The 15,946-nt window shown below is 46.0% G+C and overlaps 1 protein-coding gene across 1 annotated transcript in view; it reads right to left on the bottom strand.

The window, feature by feature from the left end:
* LOC119374831 (uncharacterized) overlaps nt 1-14,669 on the bottom strand; it is a 44,481-nt gene extending 29,812 nt beyond the window's left edge. The window contains exons 1-5 of the mRNA XM_037645036.2: nt 14,423-14,669; nt 14,284-14,335; nt 10,993-11,051; nt 8,047-8,129; nt 5,299-5,372 (exon numbers count right to left, since the gene is read on the bottom strand). Of these exons, the coding sequence (XP_037500964.1) occupies nt 5,299-5,372; nt 8,047-8,129; nt 10,993-11,051; nt 14,284-14,335; nt 14,423-14,495 (341 nt within the window). The 5' untranslated portion in view covers nt 14,496-14,669. The remainder of the gene's footprint in view (nt 1-5,298; nt 5,373-8,046; nt 8,130-10,992; nt 11,052-14,283; nt 14,336-14,422) is intronic.
* Nucleotides 14,670-15,946: the final 1,277 nt, after the last annotated feature.

Here is a 15,946-nt window from a genome sequence, read left to right on the forward strand (position 1 = left end):
AAGTGACTTATAAGAAGCGCTTTGCACACGACAGATAGAGGCCAAGCTCCTTCGCCAAGACCATCCGCTTCGTCTCTTGCGGTCTTCATCCACGTTTCATGAGACTTCATGATGGACCCGCAGCCCAAGTTTCAGTCTTGTTTCATAGAACGTCTGATTGCGGGGACAAGGCTTGTATTGACGTGGCAGGCACGTGTTAACACACTACAATGACGCTGCTGCATCGAGCACAGGAGCACGCGTCAACCCGTCGAAAAAGAAAAAAGAAAGTGCGACGTCAACGTCATCTGTAATATAAACGCGAAGGTGCATAAAGGCCTCCAAGATTCGCGTGCACTATCTCGGAGGCTATGACGCACCGTTGATGGTCGCGCAGCGCGCATGCCCACACCCGCGCGTGACTGCCACGTCTTCCACGACAGCGCGTGCGGCCCCTGTTCGTACCTGTGCTCCAGCCTACATTCGTATAAAACATCAGGGGTGCAAATCGGTTCGCAACAACCGTACTCCAATACATTGCAGGTTAATGGGCCTTGTCCGGGACCACAGAAAAATTCGCACACCCCGAAATTCGTACGAGCCGTGATCGTATCACTGAGGTTTTACTGCACTCACCACTGATCCACAAAAAATGAAGGCAAAAACTATCATCATCATAAACGGGTATGTGCCACTGCGAAGCTACAGCGGAGAGACGAAGACCCCGGGTACTACAACGAGAGAATACTAGGTAATGGGAAAGGCAACGGCGGTTGCGAGAAGACCCCCAAGTGATGGAAGGCCTACGCCAATGACGTGCCCGTAGCTCTATGAGAGGTGCAAACGCTTGGTTTCAGCACGAGTTTGTCTGTGCTCTGGAGTTTGTACATCCGTGTCGTGTCTGTGACTGTCCGTGGTTTAACTCGAGCCTCTCTGCGCTGAGAATCACCGTAGAAACAACCTACCATCACCTAGCTAAAGCCTAGCAATGACCTAGAAGCAACCTAGAAACAACCTGCATCAACTAGCTAAGGCCAAGAAACAACCTAGAAGCAACCAGATTAGTCTTCAGAATCATCCAGCTTCGCTGTTTCAAGCCTTGTGTGGCTTAGTACAAACTTCGCCATTTTGACATCTAGCATGTGAAACCAGCGTGTAAACAAACATGCGAATAAATGTCGTTAGTGCATGGAATTTGATGCTTTTGATACAGTCGAACTCCGCTACAACAAACTCCGCTTCAACGAAATTTCCGGTACAACGAAAAATTCTCGGTTCCCCGTCAACAGTCCATAGGAGTCAATGCATAAATACGAAATTTATAGCGCGGAACTTCTACACAGGGGACAAAGGAACACGACGAGCACAAGCGCTAACTTCCAACAGACGGAAAGATGCCTCAACAACCGTTTAAGGGAGCACAGCGGCAACGTGGCAAAAGGAAGAGAAGGGCACCTGGGGCAACATTGCCAGGAGTGTGGGTGCATACCGTACTTTGACAATACGGCAGTGTTGTTTAGAGACAAAGACCGGTGCACGCGCGAAATAATAGAAGCCGCAGCAATGAACTGCGGTGATTACGAGTGTGTCAGCGCACCATCCCTTCTCTTATCCCAAAGAGAAATGGGATATCTTGATGGCAGCTGGTAAAAGTGCAATGCAACGAACACGTGTGGTGCTAATCAGATGAGTGGCTGTAGCTGTTTCTTCTTTTATTTTATATTTTTTTTCTTTCACTGTATATATTTGCGAGCGCAGATATTAAACGTTAGTTGGAAGTTAGCGCTTGTGCTCGTCGTGTTCCTTTGTCCCCTGTGTAGAAGTTCCGCGCTATAAATTTCGTAATTATGGATTACCAACTAGCCCGAAGCAACGCCTTGCATAAATATGCTCGCCACAACGAACACTTTTTCTGCTGCCGTTCCGCTTCAACGAAATTTGACGATGCCATTCGGGGCTCAAAAATTTAATTTACTGTGCAATAAACACAATCTCGGGACATTTTGATTCATTTTAGACCATAAAAATACGAATTCAAAGTCTGAATCGCGTGTTGGAACCGCCAGAAACCGCCGCTGTTGACTGAGCATGGGGGCCGCCATTGCTTGATAGCGACGGTGATCAGACTGCCCTGCTTTCGCAACTGGCTTGAGTTGCTTCTGAGTCGCAGACAATCCGAAGCCAAAGCTCAGTTGTCGACACAGGGGTGCAATCGCGAAACGATAGCTTTTCCGATGCCTTTGCAATACTTTTCGTGCTTTTCGCGCTTCGCTAGTGGTCAGAGCCACGGTACATCCGCCACATCCGCGTTATCAACAGGAGCAGCCCTGGGGTGCAGTCGTGGAATGGTGCCTTTTCCAATGCCAATGCTTTTCGTGCTTTTCGCGCTTGGCCAGTGCAACCGGTGGTCGGAGCAACAATTCATCCGCGTTATCAACGGGATCAGCCAGCCGCGAGTGGTAAATAAGAATAGCATAGAATAAGGCGTAAGTCATCGCTCCGCGATAGCACGCCTGCATGTCGCCTTTGTCGGCGAATAGCTAGTGTTAGCGTGTTGGTGCAACTGTGCAGTTCGTGTTGCGCGTCCATGCTTGTTTGATTCGTTCGCGGAAGCCGTTGTTTCTGCGTGCTTCTCAACGTGGCGTCGCTATGCATATACGAGAATCGCGCCGTAACGCTGCTGGGTATGCAAAGGAAGCAGCAGACACTATTTGAATATTGGAAATAAAAGTTTCACTGTTCTACTAGCTCAGGTCAGCCATATTTTTTTCGATTTCACTACAACGAAATGTTCACTTCAACGAACATTTTTCCGAGCACCGTCAATTTCGTTGTAGCGGTGTTTGACTGTACTTGGATTTTGGCTTTTGATACTTTGGCCATTTCATAGACTCATTTTTCGATTTTCAGTACTTTCAGGTCGGTGAGTTAACATACATTCTGGTTCTTACGGCAGTGCATATCCACTCCATTGATTCTTTTGCAACATTCATCGTGATGCCATGCATAATATTGATGAAGCATGACGTTAGGTGGACGGGCACCTCAGCATTCTGTAGGGCGGCATCGGTTGTTCTCACGTGCATTCAATCCACATACACAGAAGGCAGGGCACACGAGAAATGCAACATAATCTTCTGGCAAAATGTGTGCTGCACACTACAACACTGCTATCGCTATCAGTTGCTAACAGACTCCTTCAGACAACCGATTAAGTGGGCATAGCGTCTTGTGAATGCCACACCAAGACGAATGCGGTGAATCATACATGTGATGTTTCGCTTTAGCTTGTGAGGCATACAGAACTTCACAGGTCCCGATTGTGGTCACTGTCAGTTACCAGAAACCAACGCCTCATATAAAAAAACTATGCCTGGGATGTGAGCCGCAGAAGCGCTGCCCTACCCTTTCCATTGTCCTCCCTTCCATTCGGTACAGTCTCTAGAGCCTCTCGCGGCGAATTCTTGGAACCTGCAGTGGCGCGTCGTCGCGCCGCCGGTAACTCGAGCAGACGACGCGACGCGACATCGTGTCCACTCTTTTTCGTCTGTCTCTGTTGTTTAGCGCTTTGAAGTTGTGTCATGATCCACTCACCCTTGCCTGTCCTTGCCCTTGCACGAGCGGACGAGATTCATGCTACATATTGCAACGTTGAGACGCTCTTGGACGAGGTGACTTGAGAAAACACTAGCCGTAATGTGGACGAACATGTGGCCATAAACATACTTCCGGCGAAATTTCTTGAGTGGTCACGAAAGCAGTATGTGCACGGTCGAGCGTCGGCGGAAAGAATGCCAGCGTTAGTGAAACTAACGGAGGAGTTAATAAAACTAGAGCGCGAAGAAACGCATCTCGAACGCACTAGCAACGCGACGCCGTAAACGAGCTGCAAACGATGCTGCGCAAATAAACAGACATCGACAAAAATAAACGCATGAGGCAAATGCTATACAACGCCCGTTCTTGGGGAGCTTTTTTTCGTGCGTTTATAAAAAAACGACAGGCGCTACGAAAGACAAACACATGAGAGAAGAGACGGGACAGGCGCTGTTCTCTCACATGTTCGTCTTTCGTAGCGCAAAAGTCAAGATGTTAAGTACTCACCAACTCTCCCAACAACAAGTTCTTACTAAATAAAAAAAAAAAGAGTTGCGGGCTTGACTTTCCACGAGATACCATCGGACAGCAGTTTGTGTGACCAGTGGCTCAAGGCGATTTCGAGAGAAGACTGGGTGCCAACAAGTAACGTTGTAGTGTGCAGTCTTCACTTTCGCACTACGCCCTGTTTTATCCATAGCTGCTTGTAGGCCTTCGCAGATTCGTGGACTGTGTGCTTCCTCATCGGAGGTCGGTCGCGAAACCCCTTGAACTTCGCGTTCACAGGATTGTGGAAGAGCTCGTGGGCTTACCGGTGTTGAACTGTGCAAACACAGACTCCGATCACCGCAAAGAGCTGCTGCTGCTAATTGCCAGAAAGTTTATGAGGCCGCTTTAAGGAGTAAGCGAGAAGAACGCTGCCGCCAAGTGACTTGAAAGAACATCCCTGTCGCGAAAAGTTCCTAAGGTCTAGCCAAGCTTTATGCAAGGAAATGACTGACGCTCCTCCAGCGCATGTCAGGAACGCGCGATCAACCGCCCGCACAATGCAGCCAGCTGCTGCCGCTGCACCGGCACAATGTTGCCGACACCATCGCTCTCGCTGGCTCCGGCGGTACAGTCGCTGGCACCACCACACGGCGCCCGCTCGAAATGTGTGGCAGCGTTCCTCCAATGGCAAAGCTAGCGACGTCCCAGGCATAGTTTTTTTTATAGGAGGCGTTGCCAGAAACACATGAACATTTATTTTGCGCCTGTCCAGCATACGCACGAGAGCGTCAGAAATTGATATCCTTGATTGGGCAATATCACAGTAGACCACTAACTGATGAGGTTGTGTTAGGTCCTTGGCCAGACGTCAGCAGCACAAGTGTGGTTATAGAAGCAGTCGTAGCTTTCTTACAAGCCACTGGACTGGATGCACATCTTTAGATTTGCCCCAGCGTAACAGAACTATATTCTCATCTCCCTACCTCGCCATCGTCATTCATCACTCTTTCGCTCCCCCGTCCCCCTTCCCCAGCGTAGAGTAGCAGGCCAGAGCAAACTATAGCTCAGGCCGACCTCTCTGCCCATCTGTAAATAAAGTCTCTCTCTCTCTCTCTCCTTCAGACAACCAATTGCGTAACTGGGGCCATGTTTAGTTGACCATGTCACAGCCCAACCGATATTGAAACTATAGATGTGAACCGTACCCTTCCAGAGGCAGCAAGGAGCACTCACTTGAAGTTCCACATCTTTCTGGTCTCCTCGGTGTCTTCAAGTGCCAGGGTCACGGCGAAGCCACCATCTGCGACCTAAAAATAATAATAATATAATAATAATAATTGCAGGGGTTTTACATCCCGAAGCCATACGATATGATTATGAGGGGCACCATAGTGGCGGGCTCTGGAAACTTCGACCACCTGGGGTTCCTAACGTGCACTTAAATCTAAGCACATGAGCCTCTATAGCATCTTGCCTACGTCTAAATGCGGCCACCACATCTGGGATTCGATCCCGTGACTTTCGGGTCAGCAGTCGAGCACCGTAACTAACAGACCACTGCGGTGGGTCGCCATTTGTGACTCGTGAGCAAGAGTACAATTGATCTGACACCATTGCTTCATGGCAGAAAAGGAGATTAAATGCCAGTAGATGTGATCCCTAAAAGCCAGCAAGCAAACAATGGTAGGCTATTGACATGCCTAGATGGCTTGTTTTTGCCAGTGCCAATGTTTTAATGGATTACCACTCACTAATCACCAATCGGCTCAAGCCACACATCTTTGAAGTGCCACGAATGTTGCAACGTAACTCGTAGGAAAATGGTCTTGCGCAATAAGATTATGCACACATCAAAAATCAATGTTTTACATTCTCAAATGTATGCGAGACCAAATAGAATGGTGAGACATCATGAATTCAAAATTGCTTTCCTGCCATTCAAACCTTATTTTAGAGTGCACCTTCACTATAATTTTTTCCCAGTAAAATTCAATTCTAAGCTGTGAGAAAAAAGAGGGGAAAAAGTATGTTCTCGATAATATATGCCGTTGGCTTCGCTGGTGTTAATGTGCGCATGTGCCACACGATGTATATAATTCGAGCATTCGTGCGATCAATAAATAGCTGGAAGTGAGCGCTGTTCATGTTTAGTGCCTATATGCGGGGGTGTATGCGTGTGTGAATGTGCCGTGTGTTTGCGCTCCAATTATTTTTGAAATGTTCTACCAACTAATAATAATAATAATAATATCTGGGGTTTAACGTCCCAAAACCACGCTATGATTATGAGAGACGCCGTAGTGGAGGGCTCCGGAAATTTCGACCACCTGGGGTTCTTTAACGTGCACCTAAATCTAAGTACACGGGCCTCAAACATTTTCGCCTCCATCGAAAATGCAGCCGCCGCGGCCGGGATTCGATCCCGCGACCTTCGGGTCAGCAGTCGAGCGCCATAACCACTAGACCACCGTGGCGGGGCATGTTCTACCAACTAGCCTAACAACAAGTTGCATCAAATGTCATGATGAGATTTGGCTATGGCTGATTTGGGATAGCCCAGTGTGCACGGATAACACAACAAAGGAGCTGACAGTGTTTTGCAATGGTGGGTCTGTCAGTTATCTTAGACTTGTCAGTGTTAAACCAGCAAGCTAGAGATGCACAGAAAGAGCGTAGTTAGTGCTTACAATAAACTCACACACAAAGCCATATAAGCCTTGTAAGTGGCAGTGGAAAGTTATTTTGCGTGCTAGTCCCACACTTTAGGCAATGCTCAAAGCAGGGTGTCAGAACAAAATGCTTTTTTTTTTGTTCTAGTATTAGTTTCATTCCATTTATGTTCTGGAACTAAAAGAAAAATGGTCTGTAACAATTCGTAACAGTTTTTATTTGCATGCAAAAACTTTGATGCAAAGTAATCATAAAAACATAGTACCATATTTACTCGATTCTACCACGCCCTCGATTGTAACGCGCACCCGTTTTCCGCGACCAAAAAAAAAAAGTAATACATCGATTGTAACGCGCACCCATTTTTCCTGAGAGAAGAGAACAAAAAAAGTCCGTAGGAGTCAAACTTCGCACATTCAGAAGAACAAGTATTTGGGTTTTAAAGAACTGAAGTTTCAAAAAAGTAAAACACAAAGTCAAAAAGCGGGCCTTGCCGCTACAACTGTCACCACTACGGCGGCGATACGAGTCGCGTAATGGATCAGTCCTCGTCGCTGTCGGACAACTCCTTGTCGCTGTCAACACTCTTCGATTTCGGGAAACCGGCCCTGCTTTGGTCCACTGAAACCTTTTCGTGAAGCTTTGTTGTAAAAAATCTTCTGCTGTTCGCGCCAGTCTCGCACGCACGTTTCGGGAACTCCGAACTATATCCGAACGACCGCGATGCGGCCAGATTTCCTTCCGTCTCTCTGCACATGTAATAACTATTCTTTTAAACGCGGCATTGTGGTACACTCGTCGAGTATTTGGAGTCAGCACTTCCATGCCGTCGATGCGAACGCAGAACGGGATGACAATCTCCTCAGCACACGTACGAACTGAACAAATGGCAGAAACCATGGCAGAAACGGCCAAAGCGCGTAGGAGGCGGCCATTTTGAAATGTCGATGGCAATACGATAACCGAGTTTCTTTTTTTTTTTTTTCGGTACTCGATTCTAACGCGCATGCGATTTTTGGACTCGTTTTTCCGGAAAAAAGGTGCGCGTTAGATTCGAGTAAATATGGTATTTATTTGTGTTCATAAGTGAATTATGAATTCTCTGAGCAAGCTGAATGCTTTGTGTTAAAGAAGTGAGCATTTTCTTTCCGTTCTGACACACTGGTGCAGAGTACGCGGCCCCTAAGACAACGACACGAATGCAAAAGACTAATTTTTCTTAAGTTTATGCGGTCCTAGGCCAACAGAATTTGATCAGTTGCAGGGTTAAGCTACCGTCACCTATGGATGAGTTGAAATGAATGTGACTACCGCATGCGGCTGCTCGTGCACAGTCCATCTGGAAATTCTTGCGAAGCCGTGTTGAGGCCCCAGGCTCCATGGTCCGAAATTGGCTACATGCATGGAAAACGAAACGCACTTCCAATCATAGAGACAGTTTGGGCAACACGAATTCTTGCACAATGTGCACTGCAAAACAAACATGCACACGTAAAGAACTATTAAGATTAAGCGAATAAATATAAGCCAATTTTTAGAATTATTAGATACAATCAGTAGAAGAAAGAACGACGTCCTTTCACACTTTTTCAGCAAAATCGAGTCGCATTAAAATAATCTCGGTTAAAGTGAAATTTTAGGTATGCTTAGGAAATGCACAAGTACTTTGTTCACAAAAGAAACACGCACAAAACTTCACAAAAGAAACAGTTCTTTTTTTTTTTAATTATGGGCACATCCAATACAATGGCAGAATCTAAGTTACACAGTTTATTTGAGTATTCTACATAGCAGTAGCAGGGGATAATAGGAGCATAGACTCGTGTCCTCTACCTACGTCATGTGCACAAAGGCAGTGACCAATACCCTTCAGAAGGAATATCGCTAAGAAGCAGAGGCACAGATAAGTCTAGAGCATTTATATAAATCCATCCATATAGTATATGCTTTGAGTCATATGGGTGCATGTGTTATAGGGGACCATCCAAGAATGTACACATACCCATTGATGTATAAGACCGGCTGTAGTCGTCATTTTGTAGTGCTACTTGAGGAGAAACACAGCGACATTATTTATTATGTACTTACGAGAGTCTACCAATTGTGTTTATGGACACCATGATTAGTTGTCATATAACGGACACTTTGCTTGTGAGGTAGAATAAACGCTCTAGTTTTACCGGCCTGAATGCTAATGAGGTGTTTACCTTATATGTGGTCGACCCTGTACATGGCTAGGGCAGATCCGTAGTACACGAGCCCATAGAGTTTCCTACAATACTTACTAGAGGGAACTCTGGCGCTAGTGTCTATGGGAGTTGCAACGCATGGCCTTTCAGCCAGCATGGGAATGATGGGTAGTACACAGATTTGTCTAAACTTCGTACTTTCGGCTCCGTTTGGCTCGGCGTCACTTGCATCCGCTTTGTCACAAGACGAAGTTCAGCAAACGTTCAGCAGTTCCACTTCACCGCCTAACTTTTTTAGCCTCACCAACTCAAGTCTCGTCATGAAGTTCACAACGATCCATTCTTTTATCCGAAAGAAAACCAAAACACAGCAATAAACAAAGCCAAAAGTAGGTTTGAAGCCGCAAGCACGAAGACAAGGCAAATTTGTGCACTACCCATCATTCCCATGGTAGCTGAACGATTGCAGCGCCAAAGTCCGCTCTAGTTAATTTTAGGAAACTCTATGCACGAGCCCAGGAACCGCTCTCCACAAGAGAGAGTGAACGAGCGCAAGAACCACAAAAAGAGAAATGAAACATCCACTTCCCTCGCATCTAGGTGCACTTTAGCTGCCACCTGCATCCTTGCAATGAGATCTGCTCAAACATATGACATGCGCGAATGCTACAAGGGGAGAGAGGTGAAGTTGCGGTCTCATTTTAGCTCCGCCATTGCCATGGGCAAGCTGCGAGTGGTCCGTATGCCCAAAGAACAGCGAAATTACGACGAACTACGCTGACAGCAGCGGCGGGAATGTGAGCGGCGGCGTCGTGCCGCCCACTCACTGTCACAAAAAGAATGCGCCTGCAACATGGCATGCAAGTGTGTACGTCGCGCCGCCAGTCACGAAAAGTATTCATCAGTGATAGAACAAATTTGTGTGTGTGTGTGTGCGCTTTTCGAAACGATGACTGCCACCACCGCTGAAGACCATAAAGAACGTAATTTTCATCAAAATTCTGTGTTGCCTCTATGTCGTGTGCCACACAGCTTCGCTGGTCAACCACCTTTTTAGGGTGCGACAGCTCATGAACGTTTTCAGATGATTCACAAGAACCAATAGCAGAAATTGCGGTCACACCACTCTGTGTGGGCTGCTTGCCGCCATTTTCTTTTGTTTGCCCGAGCCACGTAAGTTGACTTTCGCTCCTCACTCTCGTAGCATGGCCAAAGGGCACTTTGGGCGAAAAAGGCGTAAGTTTTCAATGTCATTGAGCAATTTGTTGTTGTGTAGTTTGCTTAAGAAGTGATGTCCGCAAACATGGACACTAGCAGCGAGGAGGTGGAAATGAATATTCCTTCTCCTGGATGTTTCACCCCACCGTATGGTTCACAGAGGCTGAACTCTAGTAGTACTCTAGCCAACTCTGGTACTCTAGTAGTACACTAGTAGAACTCTAGTAATACTAGTAGTACATATGCAAAAGTTTTACTGTCAACCAATGAAGACTTTGGCCCTTTGTATTCCCTCATATGGGATGTATTTTACAAGTGTTAATGCATGCATTTAGACAACTCACATGAGACTCAAGTTTTATGATTTACATAAATCTATGGGAGAGCTATTACAGTCATGGTTGCACAAGGAGGGACAATAAACAGGAGATAAAGTCCTGATAGACAAAGAACTACATAATACTGAAAAAGAATACAAAAAAAAAACCCAGAAGACTCAATGGCACCCTATGCATTCGCCTTAAATGACTCGAAGGCAAAAGCCATCTGGTGTGGCTATTTTACCGGGCACTTTATATAACGGGAATGTTACTTTGTAAGACACATTCTGTGTCACATGAACCCCACAAAGATGAAGTGAAGGCACAGCCCACTCGATCAAGCGATGTTGCTGCTTTTTAAAAAATTTTTTACTCATGAAAGTGCCACGAAGATCAAGTGGACATGCAGCTTGCACACTCATGTGATATTTTCCACACCTCACAACACGACTGTTAAGCCTAGAGATTTAGAGCTTTCACATGAAAAAGAAACTTGAAAGAGGGAAAAATATGTAGACAACAGGACTTACGAAAAACGAAGGGAATCCCCCCTCTGATAGCCTTCTTGTTGTCGAAGATGGCCTTGTCGCTGTAGACAGAATGAAGAACTCTTTTAAGAAGGGCACACCTACGAACTTGATGACATATGACATCAGCAAAAGGAGAGCATTGAAGCAACAATGAAAACTTCGTAATAAGCTATATTCTGCATTACAATTCGTTTTGGAAATCAGTTCTGCGGAATCCAACAAGGCAGCGGAAGGGTTAAAAAAAAACGGGTCGTTGTCAATTTACCATTCTTAATATCTGTTTTCTTTGATATGAATCACATGGCAAGAGGGACAGAATGTGAGAAGCGAAACAGGCACCCGCAGGCATACAAATGAATTTACTGAAAAAAATGAAAACCTTTTATGTAATGCAATCTTAGCGCACGAAAATCAGTTACTTCTTTTAAATGTAACGCCGGCCACACAAAGAACCCTGAAGAGGCGCATCTTGCCGTGCAATCCTTAAAACACTTCTTTTTGTTTTTAGAAGAAATGTGGATATCAAAATCGTGCAATGCCTGCTTTTTATGGAGGACGATATCCTTAAAAAAGCAGCCGCATGGACTCGGGGAACAAATAATACTTTTTTAATGTGTAGTATCTACAATCACAAACTGATAAATCAGGTGACTCCGATTTTTGGGATACTATTTGATGTCTAGCCTTTGTGAACATAATGTTGAAAGATGAAATGACATACAGCGCTGAGCCCCTGTACTCTATAACACTGTATCAATGACAAGGCTATTTTTTCATACACTTCGTTATAACCCATAAGTCGTTAAATCCATGTTCGTTTATCGAGGTTTGAGTGTACATCTCTGTCAGTAAATGAAATCCCTGTTAAACGGATCATATTTTGCCAGCCCCTTCATCTACTTCTGAGCGGGCCTCTGCATTGTAACACATCCAGCCAGTATCCGGTCATCAGCATACCTACAAAGATTTAAAAAATTAGGAGCCCTTCCCTTATTGGGAAAATGGGGGCAAGTGAAGTTTGGCGTGTGCGCGCCTGACCTATTTTCCTTTCTTTCATTCCATCGCATTGTGCAATGCTCTCTCCTAACTTTTCCTTCCTCCATGCCGAGTACTGGACTTTCCATCCACACGTTTAACAGAGTAACACTTCTGTTGCTTCCGGCAACAATGAAGGTCACATGTGAAACAATTAAATGCAACAATGAAATGTGGCAACACGAACTGACAAGTGACCTCGATAAAAGATCAGATTGCCATGGCTCACAAGCCCACGATCAAGAGTGCATCAGTTATTTGAAAACTGCACATACAAATGGGCATGTCACCGGGGCACCATCGGGGGCCTCATTTGTGTACACCTGCACCTCCGTACACTGGCCAGCATCGGGTTTTTCGGGAACTATGCTGCTGCCACGGAAATCTGTAACACGTAGAAGCTTCACTTAAAAGCTAAAAACGGTGTTGCTCATCTTTGTTTACAGATGGAGCCTAAAGCTACTCTTTGTAACTACTCGTCCGACAGATCAATCAATAGGTTGCTAATGCACACCTCTTCTCTGTTCTTGAGATGGAATGTTTTCGAGATTCTGAGCCCTTTGGACCCTCGTCACCATGCAATTCTTCGTAACACCTTTTCTTCCCAAGTAGTAACAATAATAATAATAATATCCGGGGTTTAACGTCCCAAAACCGCGATATGATTATGAGAGACGCCGTAGTGGAGGGCTCCGGAAATTTCGACCAGCTGGGGTTCTTTAACGTGCACCTAAATCTAAGTACACGGGCCTCAGACATTTTCGCCTCCACCGAAAATGCAGCCGCCACGGCAGATTCGATCCCGCGACCTTCGGGTCAGCAGTCGAGCACCATAACTACTAGACCACCGTGGCGGGGCTTTCTTCCCAAGTAACAAAGCCAGGCTTTACAATGTTCTCCTATGCTGTATCCATGTCTGTGTACATCACCTTTCATCATTTTTCGTGCAAAAGCAGAAATGACGAGCTAAAAGTGTGGTACTATATGTGTGGTAAAAATGTGGTCAGATGCAGGCGAGAGCGACATCAAGATTGTGATAAGGTCATTACTAGAGCTTTTTGAGAAAATTTGCACTTTGCACTCAATGTACTTATTCCCATAGGAAAAGCAGCGCATTGTACAAGTTCCAAATAAGGTAAGATGACACAGCAACTGAGCACACAGTGCGAACGCAAGGAACCTCTCCGTTGTGGCGCTAGATTGGTACCTGTACTTTTACGAAACCAAATGACATTTTTATGTGAAATGACGTTTTTATGCGAACAAGCTATAAAGACGAACTCCCTGTACACACACATGGAGGCGCTAGTCCGAGCACGTGCCCATGCATTCAGATGAATTACATTTCTAGTTGTAACGTACCAGTTGACAGTAACAACTCGCCATTAAAAGGTTTTGTGCGACTGGGAAATTTTGTTGGGTCTGAGCAGAATGAGGCACCAGCCACTTTGTGTGGAATTCAAGCAATTCATTGCTTCCTTGTGCGAGCTTGGGCTCGTTCTCTCCAATATTAGATTTTTCGGTGGCTGCTTGACTTGCGTGCCTCAGTCACAAGTCCATAATACACAATAGATGTCATGAGTGTGTTAAATTAAAACTGGGGGATATCCATTGGCCACAAATTTACTTTTGTACATGAAAATAGTTTTCAAATAGAAGCATAGTTACAGCACAGTTACAAGAAAAACAATCCAACGATCTGCTGTGGGGCCGCATATCGACAAGCAGGAAAACACGACGTTGTTAATGCTAGTCCAGCACAGAGCGATATTGCGCTTGCTTTCGAGCCACTAAAAAATAATAATTCAAGGTGCACTGCTACGCTGTGTCTCGCGCGCGTCACTGGCAATAAGTTCGTTTTTAATTAGAAGCAATTATTTCTGCGCGGGACTAAAACAGTCTTCGTTAATTTTAGCTCTCACTGACCAAGTGATCAGGCTTATTTTTCAGTGCGAAAGTTCTTTCTTTCGTTCCCGCCACCCACACATTTGTCTTTCGTTCGCATTTGTTCTCTATTTCCGGGACACAGCTAACGTAAAACGATCAAGCGACCCTTTCGTTTCTAAACGCAAAGTCCAAGAATACCTTGACACAAATTGGCAGAGTACACACCCGTTCCGCTATCTGCGGCCAGTTTATACCTGGGCGCGCTCAGTCAAGGATACGCGAAACACCCATTGGAATCATCGAGCAGTGTTACGGAAATCATGCCACGCCTCAAAATATCGTTCGTGAAACCGTCGTTCTCTTACGTACCTGACGAATATGCGCTCCTTGCCGTTGAAAACCCAGGATATCAGCGTAGCGCCTGCGGCGACAGCAGAAAAGAAAAGAACGGGATATGTCCCGTAAACATAGACACAGCAATTCCGGCTGCAAGCGCAACATGACATACCATGAAGATGAATGCACGCGCTTGCCTCGGCGGTTTTCAGCCTAATCAGGTCCTTCTCTTCAGCCTTGTTCATTCTGAAGTGGTGATCGCGAAGACGCCGAGTGGTGACCTTTTATCGACTAAGCAACAACAGCAGCTTTCGAACTTCGTCGGCGCGTATTTTCGTTTCCGCTGACAGCATTCGCGTGCTGCGAGCGGCAACTTGCCAAGAGAAACAAGATCAGTGAGTACTAGACAAATGAAGTCTAGAACGAGTAACCCAGCGATCGAAGCGCCCGTCCGAAACGGGAAAAATTTTCGGGTGAGAGCGCTCAGCACTCCTGAGCACTGTCACAACATAACGTTACCCATAGTTGATCTTGCAAAACTATTGAAAGCACATACATCTTCAGCCCGCACCGTGATCACGTCTTGATAGGTGTGTAACTTTACAGGTAACGAAAACAATGAAAATGCATTGGTGCGGTATTGCCTGTCATCTACCGAATGACTTGAGAAGCTTGCTGCTGCCCCGAAAGGCGGGAATATCAAAACTGGTGTTTTCCCTCATTCTGTTTGGGCGCGTGGGGAATCGTATTCCCCCTGCAACTGCGGTCATTAGTTTATTGAGGTGTTGAAGAAACCATCCCATCACGGTGCGCCACGAAAGGACCTGCGCAAGAATTTGGAAATATCGTAACCGGCACAAGAAGTGCTGTACAGAGCTGAAGCTTTGGTATGGCAAACACGCCCGGTCGACACTCAGATTTAGATGCAACATACATGTCAGAAAGATACTGAACATACAAATATCATGCGGAGCATACTGCTATAGGGATAGTAAAACATGCTCACAACAGTGTCACAGGGTCACTTTTGATCGCAATCGAGCCAGAACAGGATCGAATTTTCCGATTGTGGTTGGCTCCTCTACGCAAGCTACGGAAGGAAGCCAATCACTTCAATCACTGCTGCGAAGTTTGATACCAATCGAGCTTAATCACGATAAGCGATGCACTGGGTGACACTGGTATTAGCTGAAAAAATAATAATAATAACGCCAGGTCTGCGCGGAAGACGCAGCACAGTCATAGCGCAAGTCGGATGAGCGGCCTTCAAGCCCGTTGTGAACTCTCTTAGGGCGCCTACCGCAAGTACACTTGCACAGTACCCATTATGCCGTAATTCATGCTCCTTTTGGGATGTAGCGATGTACCCACTACATATATGTAAGACAATGTGTGCACCTACGTCGCTGCCACAGGCGTAGTGTTTTCATTTTCCCGGGGGGCAGCTAGGGCGTAGCCAGAAATTTTTTTCGGGGGGGGGGGGGGGGCACCTCCTTGATCTGAAGTGGGGGTCGGGCAGGCAAATGTGACGGTGTCATTTTGAGCTGTGTATGCCATGGCAAAAAAAAATTCCGGGGGGGGGGGGAAGCACGGGCCAATTGACCCCCCCCCCCTGGCTACGCCACTGCGGGGGGGGGGGGGCATTCTCTCACGCCTTTCGCTCTCTCCATATATATATATTTATATATACAGAATT

The sequence above is a fragment of the Rhipicephalus sanguineus genome, chromosome 11 (genome assembly GCF_013339695.2).
Source record: "Rhipicephalus sanguineus isolate Rsan-2018 chromosome 11, BIME_Rsan_1.4, whole genome shotgun sequence".
Classification (NCBI taxonomy): Eukaryota; Metazoa; Arthropoda; class Arachnida; order Ixodida; family Ixodidae; genus Rhipicephalus; species Rhipicephalus sanguineus.